This window comes from Barbatula barbatula, assembly GCF_947034865.1.
Source record: "Barbatula barbatula genome assembly, chromosome: 10".
Classification (NCBI taxonomy): Eukaryota; Metazoa; Chordata; class Actinopteri; order Cypriniformes; family Nemacheilidae; genus Barbatula; species Barbatula barbatula.
In genome coordinates this window covers 12588818-12609947 of record NC_136773.1, presented here as the reverse complement: position 1 = coordinate 12609947, position 21130 = coordinate 12588818, and the positions used below count along the sequence as shown (strand labels likewise).

At 41.5% G+C, this 21130-nt stretch overlaps 1 protein-coding gene across 1 annotated transcript; it reads right to left on the bottom strand.

Moving 5' to 3' along the window:
* Positions 1–14022: 14022 nt before the first annotated feature.
* On the bottom strand, positions 14023–18885 carry LOC306899585 (extracellular calcium-sensing receptor-like; the record flags this gene model as incomplete). Its single annotated transcript, XM_079465950.1, has 7 exons — positions 14023–14921; positions 15049–15172; positions 15256–15486; positions 15580–16398; positions 17142–17433; positions 17697–17847; positions 18813–18885. 7 exons carry the CDS (start codon positions 18883–18885, stop codon positions 14023–14025), a joined length of 2589 nt encoding a protein of 862 aa, XP_079322076.1.
* Positions 18886–21130: the final 2245 nt, after the last annotated feature.

Genomic DNA, 21130 nt, shown 5'->3' with positions numbered 1-21130 from the left:
GATTTTAATATTTTTTTATGGGGAAACATTTACTGTGTTTCATATTTATTTATATTTATGTGAAGTGTATTTTTTATTTTCAACAAATTGCCTTGTGTGGCCAATAAAGTGTACTTTGACTCAGATTTAAATAACATAACAAGTACCATTAATAAGTAACTAATAAAGGGTGAATTAATTAGTAGCTAATAAAAGTAATTAGATATGAAGAATCCGTCAGACAACTTTTAGTTTAACAAAGCATTTTTCATCAGGCTCCTACATTTACTTTAGGATTATTAGGATTAGGATTATGAGGAACACCTGTTAAATTTCTCATTAATCCAATTATCTAATCGGTCCAGTCTGAGTATTTCACAATCTGCTCAATTACTGGGATTATGTTACAAAGAATTGTGTGAAAAGGGATAAACATCCAGTATGCTACAGTCCTGTGGGTGAAAATGCCTTGTTGATGCTAGGGGTCAGAGGAGAATGGGCCGACTGATTCAAGATGATAGAAGAGGAACTTAAATATCCACTCGTTTGTTTGAGGTTTAAGGTGCTGGTGGGCAGCACGTTCCATATCTTGTTTACATCCAAGTCGTCATAACTTTCCCTCGAACTGTCATAGGTGCTGAGATGGAACATTCTTCTCTTGTTCTTGTTGTTCCAGATTGTCCCTTCAACACGTGAGGACCCCTGCTGATTGGAACAAATTTTCTTGACCGCGTGTATTGTCAGGGTGTAGAGAAAGGGGGGCCAAGTTCTTCCAAAATCCCAGTGCCAGCTGTGACTGTGCCTTGCTTTTCTGGCATATCGCTTGGAATTTCGAGATTGAGAATATTAATCTTTATCCAAAGTGTGTGATCAGGGAGATGGCAGCTCCTCATCTTCTTCCTTTGACACCTGAGGTACTATCTTGTTCGAATCAGGTGCCCTCTGGGTACTATCTTGTTCTAATCAGGTGCCCTAACCCAACCCGCAGCTCTGCAGATGTCTGCCAGAGAGGCGCTCTGAGCCCATGCCCACGAGGAGGCTGCACCCCGACAGAGTGAGCGTACAGTGGGCAGGGGCCTGAGATCGGCAAGCCAAGATGGCGTCCACGATCCAGTGCGCCAGACTCTGTTTGTAGACAGCCTCCCTCAGAGCGAGAGCTCTGTGTTCGATCCGAGTAGAGGTGCAGGGCGTGTACTAGGCACGTCAGGGAAATGGTTGGGACTTCTGCCAGCAGGTTCCCCACCACCTAGTCCGCGTCGGGGGTGGTCGGGCCTCTGGGTATGTGGCCAGGTTGGGGTCTAGCCCCCGGGGGGTACCCCAACTCTAGGCACCCGCTGGATACGGAGAGTGCGTTCTGATCCCCTACCCTCCTGATCGAGCGCCAACAGAAGCATCTTAATCATTCGAGAAAGATCGGGCTCTCAAGGGGCTCCAACAGGGCCTAACGCAGGCCCACCAGTACCATGTTAAGGTCCCAGGAGGGTACGGATAACGACAGAGGGGATAAGCCCCCATTGTGCCCCTTAGGAATCTGCTGATCGGGTCGTGTTGCCCAGCATGACACAGATCAAGGCATTCTGTGGTGCAGGAAGCGCAGCAGGGCGAGAAGAGGCGCCACTTATAGTGACAGTCGCCTAGTGGTTGGGCGCTCTTGCCCGAGGGACATGCTCACGAGAGCGTCCCGTCCAGGGTCCAGACATGGTGTTCCAGAGGTCTGGTCTCGGGTGCCAGACCGTGCCCTTCTCGCCAGGGGGGAGTGGCCGTCAGAGTGTATGCTCCGAGAGCCAAGTCTGGTTGGGTCAATCGGTTGCAACTAGCAGACTTCGAAGCTCCTCTACCCTGGCTCCGCACAGTACCTGTGTGGGGATGCTCACTGGGGAGGAAGATGTACTCCCGCTTGTCCCGCAGTCAGCTGTGCACAGATGCATCCGTGCCGAGAGGTCTCGGTTAGGGAGTACCCAAGCGGGCAATGGGAGGTGTGCAGGGGGGCGAAAAGGATCCCCTTTGCCTGCCCGCACTGCTCCCAATGAGCTGGACCGCGGGGATGGAGTCGCCAACTTCCTAGGAGCGACCTGCCAAGAGAAGCACGTCAGCTGTCTGATCGAGGTCATCCAGGATATGAATAGCCGGCAGGGACACCACACACTGCTGACTCCAGAGGAGGTGTAGGGCGAGTTGCGACATCTGCCATGAACGAACGCCATCTGACGTACTCTAGGGAAGCTATGCTGTCTGCAGCATGTACTTGCGCCAAATAAGAGGGAGGGGCCTCTACATCGCAAGGCAAGCTGTTATCAACTCCAGACAATTGGATTGCCACTGCAGCACTGCCTGCCAGTTGCACACCGCACCCCAACCGAGCAGGGAGGCGTCTGCCCTACCACAGCACGCCTCCCACTTGCTCTAACGGGACTCCAGCCCGGAGTGGTACATATCTGTCCAAGGGGTTAGGGTGCACCGGCAGATAGACCTTTTGCCGGTGTGCCACGCTCTCCAGGGAACCCGACTCTGAAGCCAATACTGAAGCGGTCTCATATGCATCAACATGAGCGGGATGACTGCCGACAACGACGCTATATGCCCCAGGAGCCTCTGAGTGTTTCAGGGCGACCACTGACTGTTGCCTGACAAGGGCAGCACAGCATTGACTGGGCACGCTGTCATGAGGCATGCTGTATGGTAATAGAGTCTAGTCCCATACCGAGAAAAGAGGTCCTCTGACAGGGGACAGCATGCTCTTGTTCTGGTTGACCCGTAGGCCCAATCACTCGTCACCCCTAAGACATCGTGGCCAGAGGGACGGGCTCGATTTCTCCCTTCGGTTAGAGAATCGCTGGCAACTGATCGCGAGGCCGAGACGGATCATCCTCACTAGGCACTGTGACGTGCTGGGGAGCTGTGACCAGGCCCCCAGACATCGTGACGGAGGAACTAGCAGGGAGATCTGCTTCATTGCCCCCTTGGGGGGAGGTTCTGTGGCGGCAGCACGGCTGTCCCGCCAGGGACGTCTGCTATTTCGTCGAAAGACTTGAAAGTCTTTGGTGGTGTCACCAAGCAGCCCACACTGTGCGATGGGTGCTCAAGAAGGCGGACTCTCTCAACGCCTCCGATCTGCTCAGAATTGAGCCAGAGGTATCTTAAATGCTTATATGCCCTATGAATGCCCTGGTAACAAGGATGAATTTATACAAAGTCTTGCTTTTATAGGCTCTTTTATTGTAGAGAGTGAATGCACTTGTATCAAGGTAATGGGACATTTTCTGTAATGCCGATGTTTCTGAAGTGAAATCATTGTTTGGCCAGTACTTGATTAGGTTTTGTCAGGATAATAGTTTAATTCTGTCAAGTCTCGATCTGTTGCCACATACTGTATGTGAGTGAGGCCTGGAATACAACTTCATGGCTGGCTCACTGCATATGCTCTGCTGATGCCCATGAAAGATAGTGAATGTCGAAATCTTGTCTGGAACAGCTGCAACAGATCACATTGTGTAACATATCTCTGATGAAATTGTGATGGTACTGAACGATGCAAGCACATCATTTTATAACAAAAGATCTAAACTATATTATATTAGACAAGGGTGGAATGAGCATGTGAGTAAACTACATCAGCAAGCAAGAGAAGCCTTTCAAAACTTGGTTGCGGCTGGGCAACCAAGGAATGGCTATACATGCGACGTAAAGAAATAAGCTGTCACACAGTTTAAATATGCTGTTCGCTTCATAAAAAGGCTCGAACATACTCTAAGAGCTAAGTCTTCTTAAGGTTATGAATACTGGAAAAATTCCTCTTCCCTCTAGTCTTGAAGGTTTACTGGATCTAAAAATATTGCAGATCTTTGGAGAAGGCATTGCATTGACCTATTCAACTGTGTTAAAGTGACTATTTCATTATTGGGAATGTGTCTTTTAATAATGAGGTTATTGAGGATGAGGAAGTAACCTCCTCTATAGGAAAATTAGTTATGAATAAATCATGTGGCCTAGATCAGATCAGAGCAGAGCATTTGAAGTTTGCTATTACTTGTTGTTTTATTGGCCTTATGTTTAACTGGAAAGGTATTGATTCATGGTACATTTCCCAGTTCTATGCTTTCTGTTTTTATGTTAACTTTAATTAGAGATCAAACATGGAAAATATCTAGAACAGAAAACTATAGGCCTATTGCCTATAGCACATTGTGATGTCTAAGGTATTAGACATAATAAATACTGGACCGGTTTCAGCAATATGTTTTCACCAATGATGAGCAGTTTGGTTTTAAAAGTAAGCATGGGACTGATATGTGTATCTCTGCACCAAAAGAGGCAGTTAGTAAGTACAGAAGGCAGAACTCCCCTATGTGTCTGTGATTCTTAGTGGTAAGAGCATTGCGTTAAAAACGCAAGGTTGTGGGTCAGTTTTGTATATGATATGCAGAGACAGTTTTGTATATGATATGCACAAGCTAACATGCTTATTCGTAAATGTAACATTTGTACTGATGATCTCAAAATAGCATTGTTTAAAGCTTATTGCCTGTTTAATGCCCACTTGTGATGCAGTTAAAGTAAAGAAAAATGTAACAAGTTGCAGGTTACATATAATGATAATTAAAAGTCGTTTGGTGGACAAGTGCCAGCCAGCTTTTTGTTCTGAATCAGATGCCCATGTTAAATGCTGTTATCAGAAATTGTGTGTATACATTTATAAAGCGACTTGAGGCCTTTTATTGTGATCTCAGAGAAGAGCACTGTTAGGTACACCTCTCCACTTCAGAGGCACTGGAGAAAGTGCTTATATGGACATTAGATGATAATTATCTTCTTGTTGTTTGTTGCTGTTGTTATTTATGCTGTATGCTGTTCTTCTTTTTTTACTTTATTGTATACATGTCGACCTTTTTGAGTCTGACATAATCATCATCAATACAGTAACATGAAATAGATATCTAACCTCTTTTGTGAATAAACAATATTTCAATGATTAACATTTAACTTTAATAAGAACAGTTATTATTTCAATTCATCATTTGGCTTTCATAAGATTTGAAATAGCAACCTTCAAATTAGTGTATTTATTGTTAAAAGGATTCTGTTTAAGAGATTAGACAAGGCTTTGATTGGGAAGTTTTTCCCACTGGGTTCAACCTCTTGAACAGACGTATATTCATTAAATATGTTTTGATTGAAAAGGACAATTCTCAAAGCACTTGTCAGTTTCTGATGTCAGATTTCACTTATCAAGGTCATGCTGTTAATTAATTATGATGTAATCCTAATACAGCTGTTGTTTTCCAGAATGACACCTTATGTTCTTATCTAATCACCTCAAATGGAAACACTTACTTGTCAGCACTTGTCTAAGAGGCTGTTGTACACCTGCCCTGCACCCTTAGGGAAATGGCAAATTGGAAAGTTTGCTCTTTTAAACCTACTCATGTCCAATTAAATCATGGCTATAGGCGATTGAATAGGAACAGTGTTGCCTTGTCTAAGTTAAAAACAATACATAGCTACCCTTAAGACTTAATTTATTTGTTTTGTCTACTTGTTTCTTTACTTTAGGGATTGGAGCGGTTTATGGTTCACTTGTTTGACAGCTTGTGTCTCTGTAATTTAGTATTTTTTCTGTTTGGTAGACACTAATAATGTTATGCATATAAACTTATTTCTTTATTGTACAAGAACAACAGAAGGTTCTTGAAATTAATATGTATTTTAGATAAATTGTTCTAGGGAAATTAATAAATTCTGTAACTTAATGTAAGTCATAATAATAGGTGATAAGATCAAAACATGCTTTAAAATATGCAAGCATGTCCTAATCTAATTTTATTTTTAAAGGTTGTTTAGATTATTTTTTAATGCAGCACATTAAACTTTATAAGATATGCAGATAACAAACCATATAATTACAGTATAATAAATACAATTATAATTTGTTTATATAACTATTAAGACAAAAAGATTGTCTCAACAGCTAATGTATTATTTAAGTTGCAGGGGGATTTTAATATGTATCTAATATTAAATATTACTATTAACAACATTGAATAACTTAAACGTAAATAAATCAAAGCTGTCTAATTTGTTATTTAAGTTGCAGGGGGATTTTAATATTAAATATTACTATTAACAACATTGAATAACTTTAACGTAAATGAATCAATTCTGTCTAATTTGTTATTTAAGTTGCAGGGGGATTTTAAAATGTATCTAATATTAAATATTACTATTAACAATATTGAATAACTGAAACATAAATAAATCAATGATGTCTACTTTGTTTGCTTATGAACTAAAGAAAAGTTATTTTCTTTAAAAAATAACTTAATATTTTTATAGAAAATATGATTTGCTTGCATAAATCATAACAGGCCTTTATGAAGCAATACACTAGCACTATAGTCAATATATGGCCATGCCTAATAAGATTATAACATGGGATATACAAGGATTTCCTTGTAAAGGAAAAACAAATTATTATATCAAGTTGATATGTTCACAGTAGGACATGTTTGTCTGAACACATAGCAGGGGTCATTACAATTCTGGAACTTTTCCATTTTTAAACTCTTGGAAAACAAAAAAAATTGTTCCATCATAATGTGGATATGTTAGAGCTTTAAAATGTTTGAAAAGTCAAGCTTACACAAATCAGAGCATTTAGAGTTAATTTTAAACTGATCACTGACATGCAATGTCCATCTAATGTACAAACACGTAACAGCATTATAATAGGCGTTGCTTGTGTATACTGTTAGCTCAAACCAACAGACAATGTGTCCCTTGATTTTGTCCAACTTAAGGAAATACTCAGCAGATACTTACATATTAAAACAACCTCCCTGGCTTGGGGGTACTGCTGCTGTAAGAATAGTGACACAAAACCAAATTCATACTGAAGGTCTGGGAACTTTGGCCAATTTTTTAGGCCAAGGTCAGGTAAAGCAACCAATCACGTTTCCTTTTGTGCCACGTCATGTTAAGAGGTGTGAAAACTTGTCAAAAGTTAACAGCAATTACAATGATAAGTTAGGGTTAGGTCAAACCAAGACTAGTACTTAGTTAAATTAGGAATTTTAAGCAGTTATTACAGTCATGCCTTACAAAAAACATTACTGATGTGCATTTTGAGATAAAACAATGACACTGGTCAATTTTAAGATGTCAGTGCAAGCTGTTTGGACAGATCTAACAGTTATTTTAGTCTAGGATTAGTCTAAACACTGAATGGGAAACCGCCCCAAGTGTTTAGCGGATTGTGATGAATTCTTATAGCAACCAATGCAAACACGACAGCTTACTTCTTTCTTCTTCTTCTTTTAACAGGCAGGCTGGCACCCCGAGCACATGGCGTCACCTACTGTTCTTTGAGCACTCATATACCGATTGTGAATCCCCTGTTTCTGCCAATGAATCTCATATTAATATTGAGTGCCTGTACAGTAGTATTGCATACGTTGTACAGATGTTCGATAATTTCCAGAAAAACACGAGCTTCTAGAGGTGCGGCCTCCGGTTGGAGTGAAGGAGGCTGTGGTAATTGGGATTCTGGCTCTTGCTGGATTTGGTGGATGCTGGGGCAATGGCGGGTAAAGATGCAGGCTCCCGTTGGAGCGATGCTTTGCTGGAGTTGTGGTCTTAGGGTAGTGGGTTTCTGCTAGAGTGGTTGCTGAGCAAGTGCAAGGTAGAGGTGTGGGTCTGCTGTGACGGGGCCCGAGATGGGGACAAGGACCCCTGCGGGTTAGTAGCGTCGGCATAAAGGAGATGGAAGCATAAACCCCTTAGAGGGCTGTCAATGCAGCCATACTGGATTGTTAAGGACAGGTGGCTGCTGTGGCAGAGAGGAGATGGAAGTACGGGCTCTTGTGGAGGCAGTTGCTGCGGTGAAGCTGTCTTCTTGAGAAAAGATGTCTGCTACAGCAAACAGGGGATGGAAGCACAGACTTCTGTCGAGGTGGTTGTTGTTGTGAAGCTGGCTTCTTGACGAAATGTGTCTGCTGCGGCAGGGAGTAAATGGAAGCACAGGCCCATGTGGGGACGTCGCTGCTGCGATACTGGCTTCTGGAGGAGAGGTGTCTGCTCAGTGCCGCTGCTAGCCATTTTGGTGCCCTAAGCATAATTCCATTATGATGCCCCCCCACCCTGAAAAAAATATATATTTTTGCCAGTTAGTAACTTTTTATTACCAAACATATAACTCAATAACAATAACACAATAGCAGCATCACAGTATAAAACTTAAGAACACTAAATAGAGAAAGTAAAATCTTCACACCTTTGCTGACTTTGTAAACATATGTAGAATAGCCAACACACACTACACATTTGAAAGTGCAAACTTTTCTTCAGTAAACAGAATAGCAAAACAAAAAAACTATCAATGTTTAACAGTAAAATCTCAATTCAGATTGCAAGCTGCACCGAAATTAAAGTTATAGCAACATAGTTTGCTAACATACATCAGCAAGTTCGAGGCACATTACGATTAGTAGCAGCAAATGCACATTTCTCGAATTTAAGTTGATTAAACATGGACTTACCTGTAAGTGATGCACGGGCATTATCTCACAGTTTCTACTTCTTTCTTTTCTCTGATCCTGAGTCATGCTGTCTTTTCGGGGCCATTTCCAAATAAGTTGCCTAGGCTAACCTCTGTCAAACTGTGTCAGGCGCTGCCACGCGGACCATAAATGGGCGGGTGGTGGTGTGGGGGGGTGATATGGGATTGGCCAGCCGTTTTTTTTTACATATATGTCACCGGGTGAACAAACCAGGAACCAAACAGATTTTGAGTCGTTGCTAGGGGGAAGAAATGCCGGTGCGACACCATAACGAGCACCAGCTGCTTCAATGAAGCACAGTATAAAGGGAGCGGCTGAAAGCATGGTAAGGAGGAAAGAGGAAAGAGGGAAGAGAGAAGAGGGAAGAGGAAAGAGGAAAGAGGAAAGAGGAAAGAGGAAAGAGGAAAGAGGAAAGAGGAAAGAGGGAAGGGGGAAGGGGGAAGGGGGAAAGGGGAAAGGGGAAAGAGGAAAGAGGAAAGAGGAAAGAGGAAAGAGGAAAGAGGAAGGAGGAAGGAGGAAGGAGGAAGGAGGAAAGAGGAAAGAGGAAAGAGGAAAGAGGAAAGAGGAAAGAGGAAGGAGGAAGGAGGAAGGAGGAAAGAGGAAAGAGGAAAGAGGAAGGAGGAAGGAGGAAAGAGGAAAGAGGAAAGAGGAAAGAGGAAAGAGGAAAGAGGAAAGAGGAAAGAGGAAAGAGGAAAGAGGAAAGAGGAAAGAGGAAAGAGGGAAGAGGGAAGAGGGAAGAGAATGTCTGGGCAGTTGTGAAGTGCTGCAGGAGTACTTGAGTGGATCATAGTAGCGGCAGTGAGCGGCGAGTGAGGAACAGTAGCTGTACCAGCTGGGGAGATCATTGAGTTAGGGCTTATCTTTTGAAACCACTATCCTTTGGATCATCCACCCTATGAAGAGGAGAGAAACGAGTTGATTAATCGCTGTAAAGAGAGAGTGAGTTTGCAGTGTCTGAAAGAGTGAAACCAACACGTGTGAGGATTTACTAGAGTGATTTATGCACGAGTGTGGTGATATCAAACAACTGTGTTTTCTCTGAGTCTCTGATGGATGAAACTGGTCCATAACTTTGAAGATGCTTTCAAATTGAACTGTCCCCGAAGTTGTTTGCAGATCCCTAAAGATCGTGTGCATGGTGTAGAGGAGGAAGGAAAACTCAACGCACCGTTGTTGCCACAAGTCACGAGCACTGCATCCCACATCAACGAAAGTCCAGCCTTACCATTCTTCTGACGATGCCGTTCCATTACACCCAGAACGAGAGCGAAGGCTGGTAAAGTACCCCGTTTTCTGTCTCACCTACTACTGTCCGCCTCACTGTCGAATTGTCCGTCCCTTACAGGGAGCAAAGAGGGAGCTATTGTGAAGAGTTGAATGGTGGCTTTGTGAGCACGTCAACGAATCCAAGCCCGGAAGCTGCCTGCCCCACAAGTACTTCCACGAGTCTGACGACTAGGAAAGTCCCGGTCTGTCCCACGAGGCCTACCTAGAGAAGAATATAATTACCTGAAGAACTGAAAAGTACCTACCGGCACCCCCCCCCCCCTTCCTCACTTCATCAACGCTACAGCCACAGGCCACCTAGAGAGGAATATAATTACCTGAAGAACTGAAAAGTACCTACCAGCCCCCCCCCCCTTCATTGCGTCCACGCTACAGCCACGAGCATCCCCACCCCTGCTTTTTATCCCTTTTTAGATTAATAAAAACGTACCTTTTTAAACTCATCCTTGTTGTCCGCCTCTTGGTGTTTTCTGGTGTCTGCTCCTCCTGAGTGTGGTAAATAACCCTCGGCCCTGTCACGGGGTGAAATAAAGATCATGTTCCATGAAGATATTTTGTAAATTTCCTACTGTAAAAATATATCAAAGCTTTATTTTTGTGAGTGGATGGCCTGCTACAGTGCCTCTAATTTACAACTTTAAAGGTGATTTTCTCAATGTTTAGATTTTTTGCACCCTCAGATTCCAGAGTTTGAAACGGTTGATTTTAAATAGTCTCGGTCACATATTGTCCTAATCTTGACAATGGCTTCAAATTCGTCATTAGGCAGTACCTGTTTGGTTAGAAGGAAAGCATTTTGGTATTTTTTGCGAGAGGGGGGAGAGCATGGAGTCCGGGGGGCCTTGACAGGGTAGGCCCGGGGGAATGGTCCCGTAGGACCAAGAGGAACAGGTTGGGAAGGGTCCGGGGGTGAGCGGGGTACCAGACAGGTGAGGGGCTGGGTACCAAGAAAGATGGGGGGCAGGATAGGTGAAGCTGGGCAGTACACTGGGCAAAGGCCACGAGGGAACATGGCCCCCCCGGGTAAGGGATGGAGTCCAGGGAAAGAGACCCAGGGACATTGCAATAGTATCCACTCATCCGCCAATAGTGTTGATGAGTGGGTTGCAGTTGAGATATGCCGTGCGTGCGCAATGGCCTACTTCCATACTATATAGTAGGCGAATATTAGTATGAGTAGTATGTCCTCAGTATGCACAAAACTTGCTTTGTGCATCTACTGCTTCCGCCGAGATTTGTGAGAGTGCATCAGATGGATTCCCTGTTATATGGGAATTCTAAAGGAAGTAAGCATGTACCAACTTCAGTGTATAAGAGGGGACATAGGACAATGTGATGTCCTGATTAGTGTAATTTTTGTTAATAGTTATTTTTGCATGAACTAAAGTTTCTCTAAATTTAGTAAATGTATCATGTTTATTCCAGGGTTTATGTTGTTAGTGTTTTGAGAATTTGTATGGTTTGGTTTTCTTTTCTTTAGGTGATGCTGGCCACCTCTTATAAATTCAGTTTGTCTTGTCTAGTGGTTAATTATGTGTAGTGTCCTGAAAAGTTGGTGCTGGTTTTTGTCCGCTGTCAGTTGAAAGGCTCTAGCACGATTATGCTTTGGAACGCTTTCTATTGCCTATGATGTCCCCTGAATGGAAAATTACTTTATCGTTTCTTATAAATTTTTACCTCTGATGAGGCTTTATCACTTTTTTTCTTGCTTTAGCAAGATACAGTAAAGACTGTCACAACAGAAAACCACACTGCCCTGTTTGTGGCTATGGACTATTTTTTGTGATTTGCAAATGTTCATGGCAGATCTATCACATATATTGATCTCATAACAATCTCATAACAATTTCTGAGTATTATGTATGATGTTCTGCCACTAGAGTGCACTAGTGTTTCATTTAAACTCCTTAATAATCAACATGTGAGACTTGCTCCAGATGCTAACTAGGCCTCCAAAACAAATACATGAATTAAAACATATAAAAGGAAACAATATTTTGTAAACAAGCTGAGATGTTTGCCTTAAGGTGTAATGTACAAAATTGATGTGTGCATGTTCTGCTTACAAGCTTCAAACTATTTGTGTTTATCTAAACACTAAGCATGTGTTCGGCAAATGTGCATCGCTTGGGGAAGATTCAAATTTACACTTCAAATAAACAAGAAAATCGATGTAGAACACATAGATGTAGAGCACAAAGATGCAACTTTGAGGGAAATATTGTACATATGCCCTCAGGGAGTTTAGTGTAAATTTTATTTGATTCAATTACTTCCATTTTTTGTAAGGAATGACATTACCTTTCACATTCAGAACTCTTAGCTCCTAGAGCCACAACACCTCAAACTGTGTCACCCAGCACATTTCACAGTAAGTGCATGCTGATCTTGATTTGGTGGTGTGTGACATAGCCAGAGAGGACCGTGACACTTCACTCCTTAAGATATTAGTAGTTTGCCTTAAAACGTCACATTTATACTGGTCATGTAACAATTTAACAGGTTAACTTTAAATCTGAGTGTGTTGAACATAATAACCTCACACCAAATAGTGCTTAGAAGTTTTTCCCATCATAAAACGTTTGCCTCTGTGGTGTTTCACTTGATTTTCTGTCAACCAGATCACCTGTACATTCATCGTTCTGTCCTTATTTTCTCTCGAGCTGATCAATACAACAACAGAGTGATGCTTTCTGTGATCCCGCCTCAGGCATGTTCAAGTACACACAAGAGTCTGTGCACAGCATCTATTTCCCCACACCTCTAATGTGCTGGAAAATGACTGTAAATAGCCTAAGGGCTCTGGAGCTCAGTTCTGCTCCACTAATGGCTGGTAATAACTCATTTTACCTCAATCATACTAATCATCGCATCCACTTTTGCATCAGTTTGAAATTTTGCAGCTCTTTTGAAATGGTCAGTTACAGATCATCACTAGACAAGATTCTTAATGTTGTTTGCAGCCATATGGTTGCAGTGTCCACAACACAGCTGTAAAAATGCTAACCATATGTGATCGGAGTGTACTTGCAGTGAAGTTGGTTTGTTAATAATAAAATGTCACAAAATAAAGGGTTTTTTTTGGACACACATTTGCTCTAACATTACTCTTTTATCGTGTCGTTCTTATCATATGCTGCGCTTTAAATATTCATTCTGTTGCTGTTTATACTCTAAAAACAGTGTGCTCAGTTAAGGACAAAAGTCAGGACTGAACAAAACTTTTGTTACTTTAAACACAACTTGTATTGTCCTTTTTATTTCTTTGTTCATTAAAATAAATATCACATAATGTGTTAAATAACATGACACAGAGGCAGTGTATTAAAATTAACAAATCATTTTTAAGAGTGAAAGGGTGAGTCAGAAAGCTCCCAGACCGCATCAAAATGTAATTCTTCTTAACCGTGTGCTCCAAATATAAACAAACGTCCCAGATTTATTGAACGATTTAAGGGTGAGTAACTCATGACAGAATTTTCATTCTTCGAGCATCTAAAGGTGTTTTTAAGCCGGATTGTTAAAAATTTATGTTTTTGTTATCTAATTAACTTCATGATTATATTTTACTTTGTAGGTTGAGTGACACAATACAGAGAATTGAGGAGGTAAATGTAAAATGTAAATAAAAATAAAGCGTACATGATGTGCTAGTAAACTCTTTAAGAAAGTTTTATATACAGTATATATATATATCATCCAGTTTTTATACTATAACTTTATGCAGTGAGAAACTGTTTAGGTGTGTTTTTGGGGCTGTATGGTGAGAAACAGTCATTGTGAGGAAAATATAGGGTCGGAGATTAATGCTTGAAAAATCGTATTTGTATATTTATTGTATTTTGTTTACTGAAGAACAGTAAATATTAATGAAAATTTCACGACCACCTCTATAACATTTTTCTATAAATGTATTCACAATAACTGAACAGTACTCTGCCAATGGGGTAAGAGAAATAATCTTGAATTAACTAGGAAAAAGGTAAGCCTTAATTCAAGATCATTTTGCTTACCCCATTGGCAGATTTTTTTGCTTGTTTTAAGCACAAATTCACTGAAATTTCAAGAAAATCAAGAAAAAAAAGAATGTTTAGACATTTTTACTGGAAAACAAGAAAAAAACACTAGGTAAGAAAGTCATTTTTTGCAGTGTATTACCCTTATTACCCGCTGTTTTTACACAAAATTATTTCATTATTTAACCCTATTTGGCCATCATGTTCTTTTTGGTATTTTTCTCAGGTCTAAGCAGAATGATGTAACACTTTGGAGTGAAGATACACAACAGCAGGCCGTAACTGGAGGCCAAAATGGCAAAAATCTCCACAGCCACTGTGTACTTGCCGGGTGAGCTGACATAAGCTGGAACAAACGCGATCCACACAGCGCAAAAGATCAACATGCTAAAAGTAATAAATTTAGCCTCATTGAAATTGTCTGGAAGTTTCCGTGCAAGAAAAGCCAGCAGGAAGCAGACCACTGCAAGAAGGCCAATGTAGCCCAGCACCAGTACAAATCCCACTACTGATCCTACTGTGCACTCCAGGATCACCCGAGCACCAAATTCTCCTCCTGAACTCTCTGTGGGCAAAGGAGGAGCCAACAACAGCCACAGCAAACATATGACAACCTGAACCAGTGTGCAAAAGAAGATGCCTGCCCTCTGCTGGATAGGCCCGAAGTACTGCATCAGGTTAGATCCAGGCAGAGTGGCCCGAAAAGCCACCAGCACCACCACAGTCTTACTGAGGACACAGGCGATGCAGATCACAAAGCTCACTCCAAATAGGGTGTGACGTAGCATGCAGTTCCATAGTGCAGGACGACCGATAAAAACAAGTGCACATAGGAAACAGAGTGTGAGTGATGCCAACAGAAGGAAGCTCAGCTCGGAGTTGTTGGCCCGCACGAGGGGTGTGTCACGATGATGGAAAAAGGCAGCCAGCACAGTTGTGGTAAGTGTTGCCCCAGTTACAGATAATACGGTCAGAACAACTCCCATTGTATCTTGTAAGGACAGAAACTCCACCACCTTTGGGATGCACTTTGTCCTCTCAGTGTTTGACCAGAAGTGTTCTGGACACCTGATGCATTCTGTTGAGTCTATAGAATATTATAGAAAACATGGAGATGCATAAATGAATATTTTTTAAACCAACAATCTGACATCAAGATTGCTTTATCTTGTTGTCAATATGAATTTGAATATTTGTTTTACTAGTTTTAATACCTGTTTCATTACTTATTTCCCCTGCAGCACAAGGGAGGCAGTCGAAACAGCAGACAGGTTTTCCTTTTTGTACAGCTTGCCGAGTGCCCGGGAGACAGCTCACACTGCACACAGACACAGGTACCTGAATTACAGAAGAAAACTCCATCAACCTCACAGCAACCCTCGAACACACAATATCAGTATGCAAGCATCACTGGATCCTACCTGGTCATCCCAGCCTCCTCCCCAAACCACCCGCTCAAGGTTTATGTTCAGCTCCTGACCTGCTCCTTTTGCCACATCAAATTGTCCAACATGGACAAAATTCACTGTTCCGCTTTCATCTACATGCCAGTTCATAATATCATAAGAGGCGGATGGCTCTCCATTATCTTCAAAATAGACCCGCTCACCCACAGGTGTTGTGAAGTTTACAGCATTTAAATACTGGAGAAGCTGTGAAAAGACAAACATAAAATAAACATATTCAATATTTTCATAAAAAAATACAATTAAATAAAAAAATAACTATTCCCCCCAATACAATACCTCTCTGGGATTTATTTGGGTACCATCTGGACATTCTTCATGTTTAAATGGCCCTTTACCAGGCTGACAGTCCATCATGTTGTGAATGGCATTGGCAATAGCATACACAGCTTTATACACATTGTAAGTGACTCTGAGCTGTGAAACATCGGTGTAGATACGACCGCGTTTCTCCACATTTTCTAATCCAGTGCATCTTGGTTTGTCAGATGAAGGCTTCCAGTCCTGTGCCATCGAGCACCCAAAGATTTCTTCCCAAACATCTTTTACAAAAGGCTCATTTGGCTGCTTTAAAGGACTCAGCTGGGCAAGAAAAGAATCCAGACCCTGAATATCAGCCCTGCGCAAGGCAAAGCCAATGGTGCCTCTCAAGAGAGGAATGGTCGCCAAGTCAAAGAACTGCATAGAAGTGCTCCAGGCCTCTGTGGCTATCCACTGCCTGTCGGTCACATTCTGTACCTTCACTTCTTTGAACAGAATCTCTATATCTGGGCCGATGGCAAAAGTAACCACCACACGAGCTGTGGAAATCTGGATCCTCTCCACAATCTGCCTGATTCTGCTTGGTGAGTGTGATTTAGGAATGAACTCCAAAAGGTCCACACAGATTCCTTTACTCTCCAGTTCTTTTAAGAGCAGCTGCACACCACTTTTACCATAATCATCATCTCCAGCAACCACACCGACCCAGGTCCAGTCCAGCAGACGCAGCAGACGGGCCATGGCCTTGGCCTGGAAGGCATCGCTGGGAACAGTGCGCAGGAAAGTGTGAAATCTGCGACTGTCACTGAGACAAGCACAGGACGCAAAGTAACTCACCTAGACAGAAAAAATAGACAGACGAAGCATAAAAAATTGAAGAGTGTGCTGTGTTCCAGACACCTCAGATTTTTTCTACCTCAACCTGAAGATCCTTTCTGGAACAGCGTGGTTTTAATATGGATAAATACTTTGAATATTACTAAATCCAGACACTGTTTTCCGGTTATGTTTTAATTACGAGGTAGTGTAAAATTGAATTATTTTAGTAACATGGGAAATAAATGAATAATGTAATTTGTTACTCAGGAAATAAATACACAAAAAACAAAAAGGCCCATCTAAACTGTACACACAGATAACTGTTAACCCTCAGAGATTCACAGTGTCAAAATTGTAACATCTGTTTTAAGGACTTGAATACTTTTTTATTAAATAAACATATCAATACTTAAATTCAGCATGGCCAAAGTCACAGTCACGCTAATTTAAACCCGTTTGTCCACTTTTCCCCAACCATAGGTTGAAACGGTTTTAAAAACAAAACAGCACAGTAACATTCCCATATATTTTTAACAATTTATGTTGTTCACGTATCAAATCCCATTGAGTGAATCATTATTACAATACAGTAAATTATTCATGATCTTAAAGGCATGACATTGTCAGCTTTGTGTTGCAAGTAACTCAAAAGATGCATAAGCATCAAAATTTGATCACATAACCAGTTGCTTCATATAAACACCTTAAAGGGAGAAACTAGTACTCTATCAATATCAGTGTTTAGGGTTAATTCATTATACCATGGGAATATCAAACACTCCCAGTGTGTCAGCTACCACCATTGAGGCAGAAGAACGGGCGTCTCCAATAATGACAGGCACCATCGGGGCTCCGTTGCACTCTTCTCCTGACACTTTCTCCTCCTGTCCTGTTACCAAAGCTAAAGCGGCACTCAGGGTTGTGCCTTCAGCAAGGCAGGTGTCGGCTATCAGATACCCCAAAGTAACATTTGGGAGCAGGACGGGGTCCAGATTAATCTCCTCCACCGTGAAGATCATAGCTTTGAGCCACCGGTATGAACGAAGGTCAACACTGAGAGAAATAAAAAAGTCAATTTTAGTGTGAACTGTTGCATTCATTTAAGGATGAACTGTAATATAGTTTTGTCAAGAAATACGCCACATGTCGTAGCATCCGTCATTTTTAAGTTGGGTAGGTCAGGAGGATGTTCCCTCTTTAATGTAAGCATTGCACATTTTTATTTGTTTTTACAATTAACGCTAAATTATATTAAAAAAAATCCACATTGTTAAGCAGTATGCAACCCTGTGATTATGTACATTTTATATACTCACCTTTTGCAGTGCTCTCCATGCTGTAATCGTAAAAAGTCATGTTCAGGCTCTGGTGCTTCAACATGAACAGGAAAAAGACCACCAATGATCACATCTCCTTCTTTATACAAACTCTCTGACACAGACCTACCCCATAGACCACAGGACAGGCCTGAACCACATACACAGACCATCTTAACAACTAACCCCACCACCCACAACCACACCATCAAACCCATCACTAAACAGAGAGAGAGAGAAACTGAGTCAAGAAGTGCAGGACCCTGCAAACAAAAGTGTTGGATGATAACCCCCTTTTGTAGACTGTATTTTGCCTGAGGCAAAAGAACATGCAACAGGTAAACAGGTGAGTGGGGAGATGTTTACATATAGTCTTACCAAAGCCATGTTATGCAAATCGTTGGAGCAGAGAATAATGTCAATTAAAAGGACAGCAGCAAAATATATTTTAATGTTGAAAGCAATAACAAAATAATAGAATAAGCAAACCAAACAGTTTTGTGTTGTTGGTCAATGTATGTGTCACAGTTAGTCTTTATTTGGTGTCTTTCTTTGACCTAGTTTCTGTTAATTAGTCATTATGTTCATTTAAGTTACTCATTAGTCTTGTTATTTATACCCCCTGCCCCTGTTCTATTCATTCCTTTTGCCGGTTTTCGTTTGTGTTGCTGTTTCCTTTGTAGTGGACTTTGTGAATAAACTCTTTTTGTGGATTACCTTCGTCTTCATGCGCGTTGTATATACAGCATTACGTGACAGAAAAAAATGCCTGTTAAGAAAGTGCTATTTTACTCTTTGTTAATTTTTTTGTAAATTTTTGTCAATTTCCTCACTCCCGGATAGCATTCCCAGCTGTACAGCTCATCTGCCTGGAGCAGGGAAACCGTTCGCTGGAGGACCGCCCCAGGAACTTTTTAGATTTGACTAGCTATACAAACTTCATTGACCGCTCGCCTGAGCAAGCAGTTTAAGGCACGCCTTCCAGCAAACTGTCCCCGTGAGGAATTTGCCACTTTTGTGGAGTGGGTGCTGGAGAGTAATACACTCTTTTTTTCGGTTTGCCAAGCTGAGGATATGTCCGCACCACTCCCAGCCCGGAGACCAACCAGACATCACCATGCAGCTCCGAGCTTCTGCCAGAGACTACTGCAGACGGAAAGCCTGTGGCCACCACGACTGTAACCGTCATCGCCCCGGGGCCTGAGATTCAAATCTGACCAGGTGCGTGAGCCGGCAACGGCAGGCATCATAGTGGGAGTCTTGGTGGAGATTGAGGGCTTTGATGGAAGCCCCGCCCCCATTCCTGATGCAGAGGGTGAGCTTTTACTGGACTCTGCCATTGAGGACTGGGCTAATGAAAAGGATTATTGGCAGGACTCTTCCGAGTCCCCGCTGGTCCCGTCCAGTTCTTCCGAGTCCCTGCTGGTCCCGTCCAGCTCTTCCAAGACCCTGGCTAGCCTCTGTACACCACCTGGCTCTACCCACCATCATAACTACACTTGCCTGCCCCTCGTCCACCTCCTGAACCCCTTGCCCTCCCTCCTCCGTTGGACTTTATGATCTGCACACATTTGTTTTGAAATCCACACAGTTTGCAACAAACTGTATTTAAGCAGTGTCAACACACTAAAAGATGTTGGGTTCAAAATAACCCAACAAGTCACCCAACTATGGGTTGGTATAGCACCTTCCCAACTATGGGTTATTTTAACCACATCTAACCCAACTGGGTTACTCAAAGACAACCCAACGTTTGGAAAATAACCCAATAAAATGACCCACTCAGCTTAACCCTGCGGTTGGGTTAGAAAACTAACCCATCGTTTTTTACTGTGAACTGTTATAATTATGCAAATCATTGTGGAAACACAAAACATTTATAAAAGAACAGTGTTTAACAAGAACCTTTAGGAAATAAGAAGTTTTGAAATACATTTTGGGATCTAATTATATCAATAAGTGACTGGAGAAATTAGAAAGATGATGAGGTAAAGATGACAGATTACTTGAGAGTTCACATGTTAGGGCAGGCTTAAAAAACAAACAAATAACTCTCTTCTGGCATCAATAGGAATTTTGAACATTCAGCATATCTGCATACATTTGGCATGTTAAATCTATTGTAAGGCTCTTCTGCACTGGCCTTACAGCTTGCACAACTAAACCTCTGCAAATGATTCAGAATGCATCTGCAAGATTGGGCTTTAATGAGCCAAAGAGAGCTGCTTTTCATCAGGTTACGTTAGCTACCGATTTCCACTCACATCAATTTAAAGCTCTGCTTTTGGCGAATGAGACAACCACTGGTTCTGCGAGTTCATACATACACTTACTACTTCAGACATATGTACCCTCCAGATCCTTGCGCCCTGTGAGCGAACAACCTCTTGTGGTGCCATCCCAAAAAGGCACAAAATGACGTTCACGCACCTTTTAAGGAACTGTTCTACAATGGTGGACTGATTTGCCAGTTTAGCCATCTTTAGGAATCGGCTAAAAACACATCTCTTTTGTCAATACCTGACACAATAACTGTTTATTTTTATTTTAAAAAAATAGTTCTGTCTGTTTGTTTCTATGTTTTTATTGATATTGCTTTGTGCACTGGGTTTTTGAGGCCAGTTCTATGGCACTTACACATTGTTGCCCTTTTGTGGCACTGATTGCTTCCATTGTTATCCCTCATTTGTTAGTCGCTCAGGATCAAAGCGTCTGCTAAATGAATAAATGTAGATGCAAATGTAATTCTATAATACGAGAAGTAAAAGTGGTCATATTATTTGGACCTATATGTACAAGCTGTTACTTTATTTCCCTTTACTTAAATGATTGATTAAAAAAAAGATATAAATCCAAAACAGGGTATACAGATATGAGTGTAATTTTGAGTGTTAAATACCAGTGTAACCCAATTGTGGATAGCAAATTAGTTCTACCAGTCAGTTAAGACCCGTCATCGCAATTGAACTGTACTTCACATGATTTTGAGATGCTGCCCTTTTTACTCATAAACATCTGAGTCCTGTGCTCTCTAATGTCACTGTTCTTAATTGTATAACAAATTTTACACTTCACCGTGTGAATGGTCATGAAACGGTTTACCGGTAATAATAATATTTTTTATGCCCCAAGTGATTTATTTATTTATTGGCAGGTGTTTGAGCATCCCTGATATAGAAAATACATTTTTATATCATGCATTTTGATAGCAAAGCAATCACTGTGACCTTTTTGTTGTTAAATCTTTAACATGGTAATTATTTCTATAAGCAGCACTTTACCTGTCTTGTTCTAACACTGTGATTGGGAGTGGGTTTGGATGACAGTGTAAAGATGGAGAACAACTGATAAAGTGTATGGTGTATTCTCGAAACAAAAGAGGAATAAAGGAGTGTCAGAGATTCGTGTTTTGTTTATTTATTTGATGTTTACAT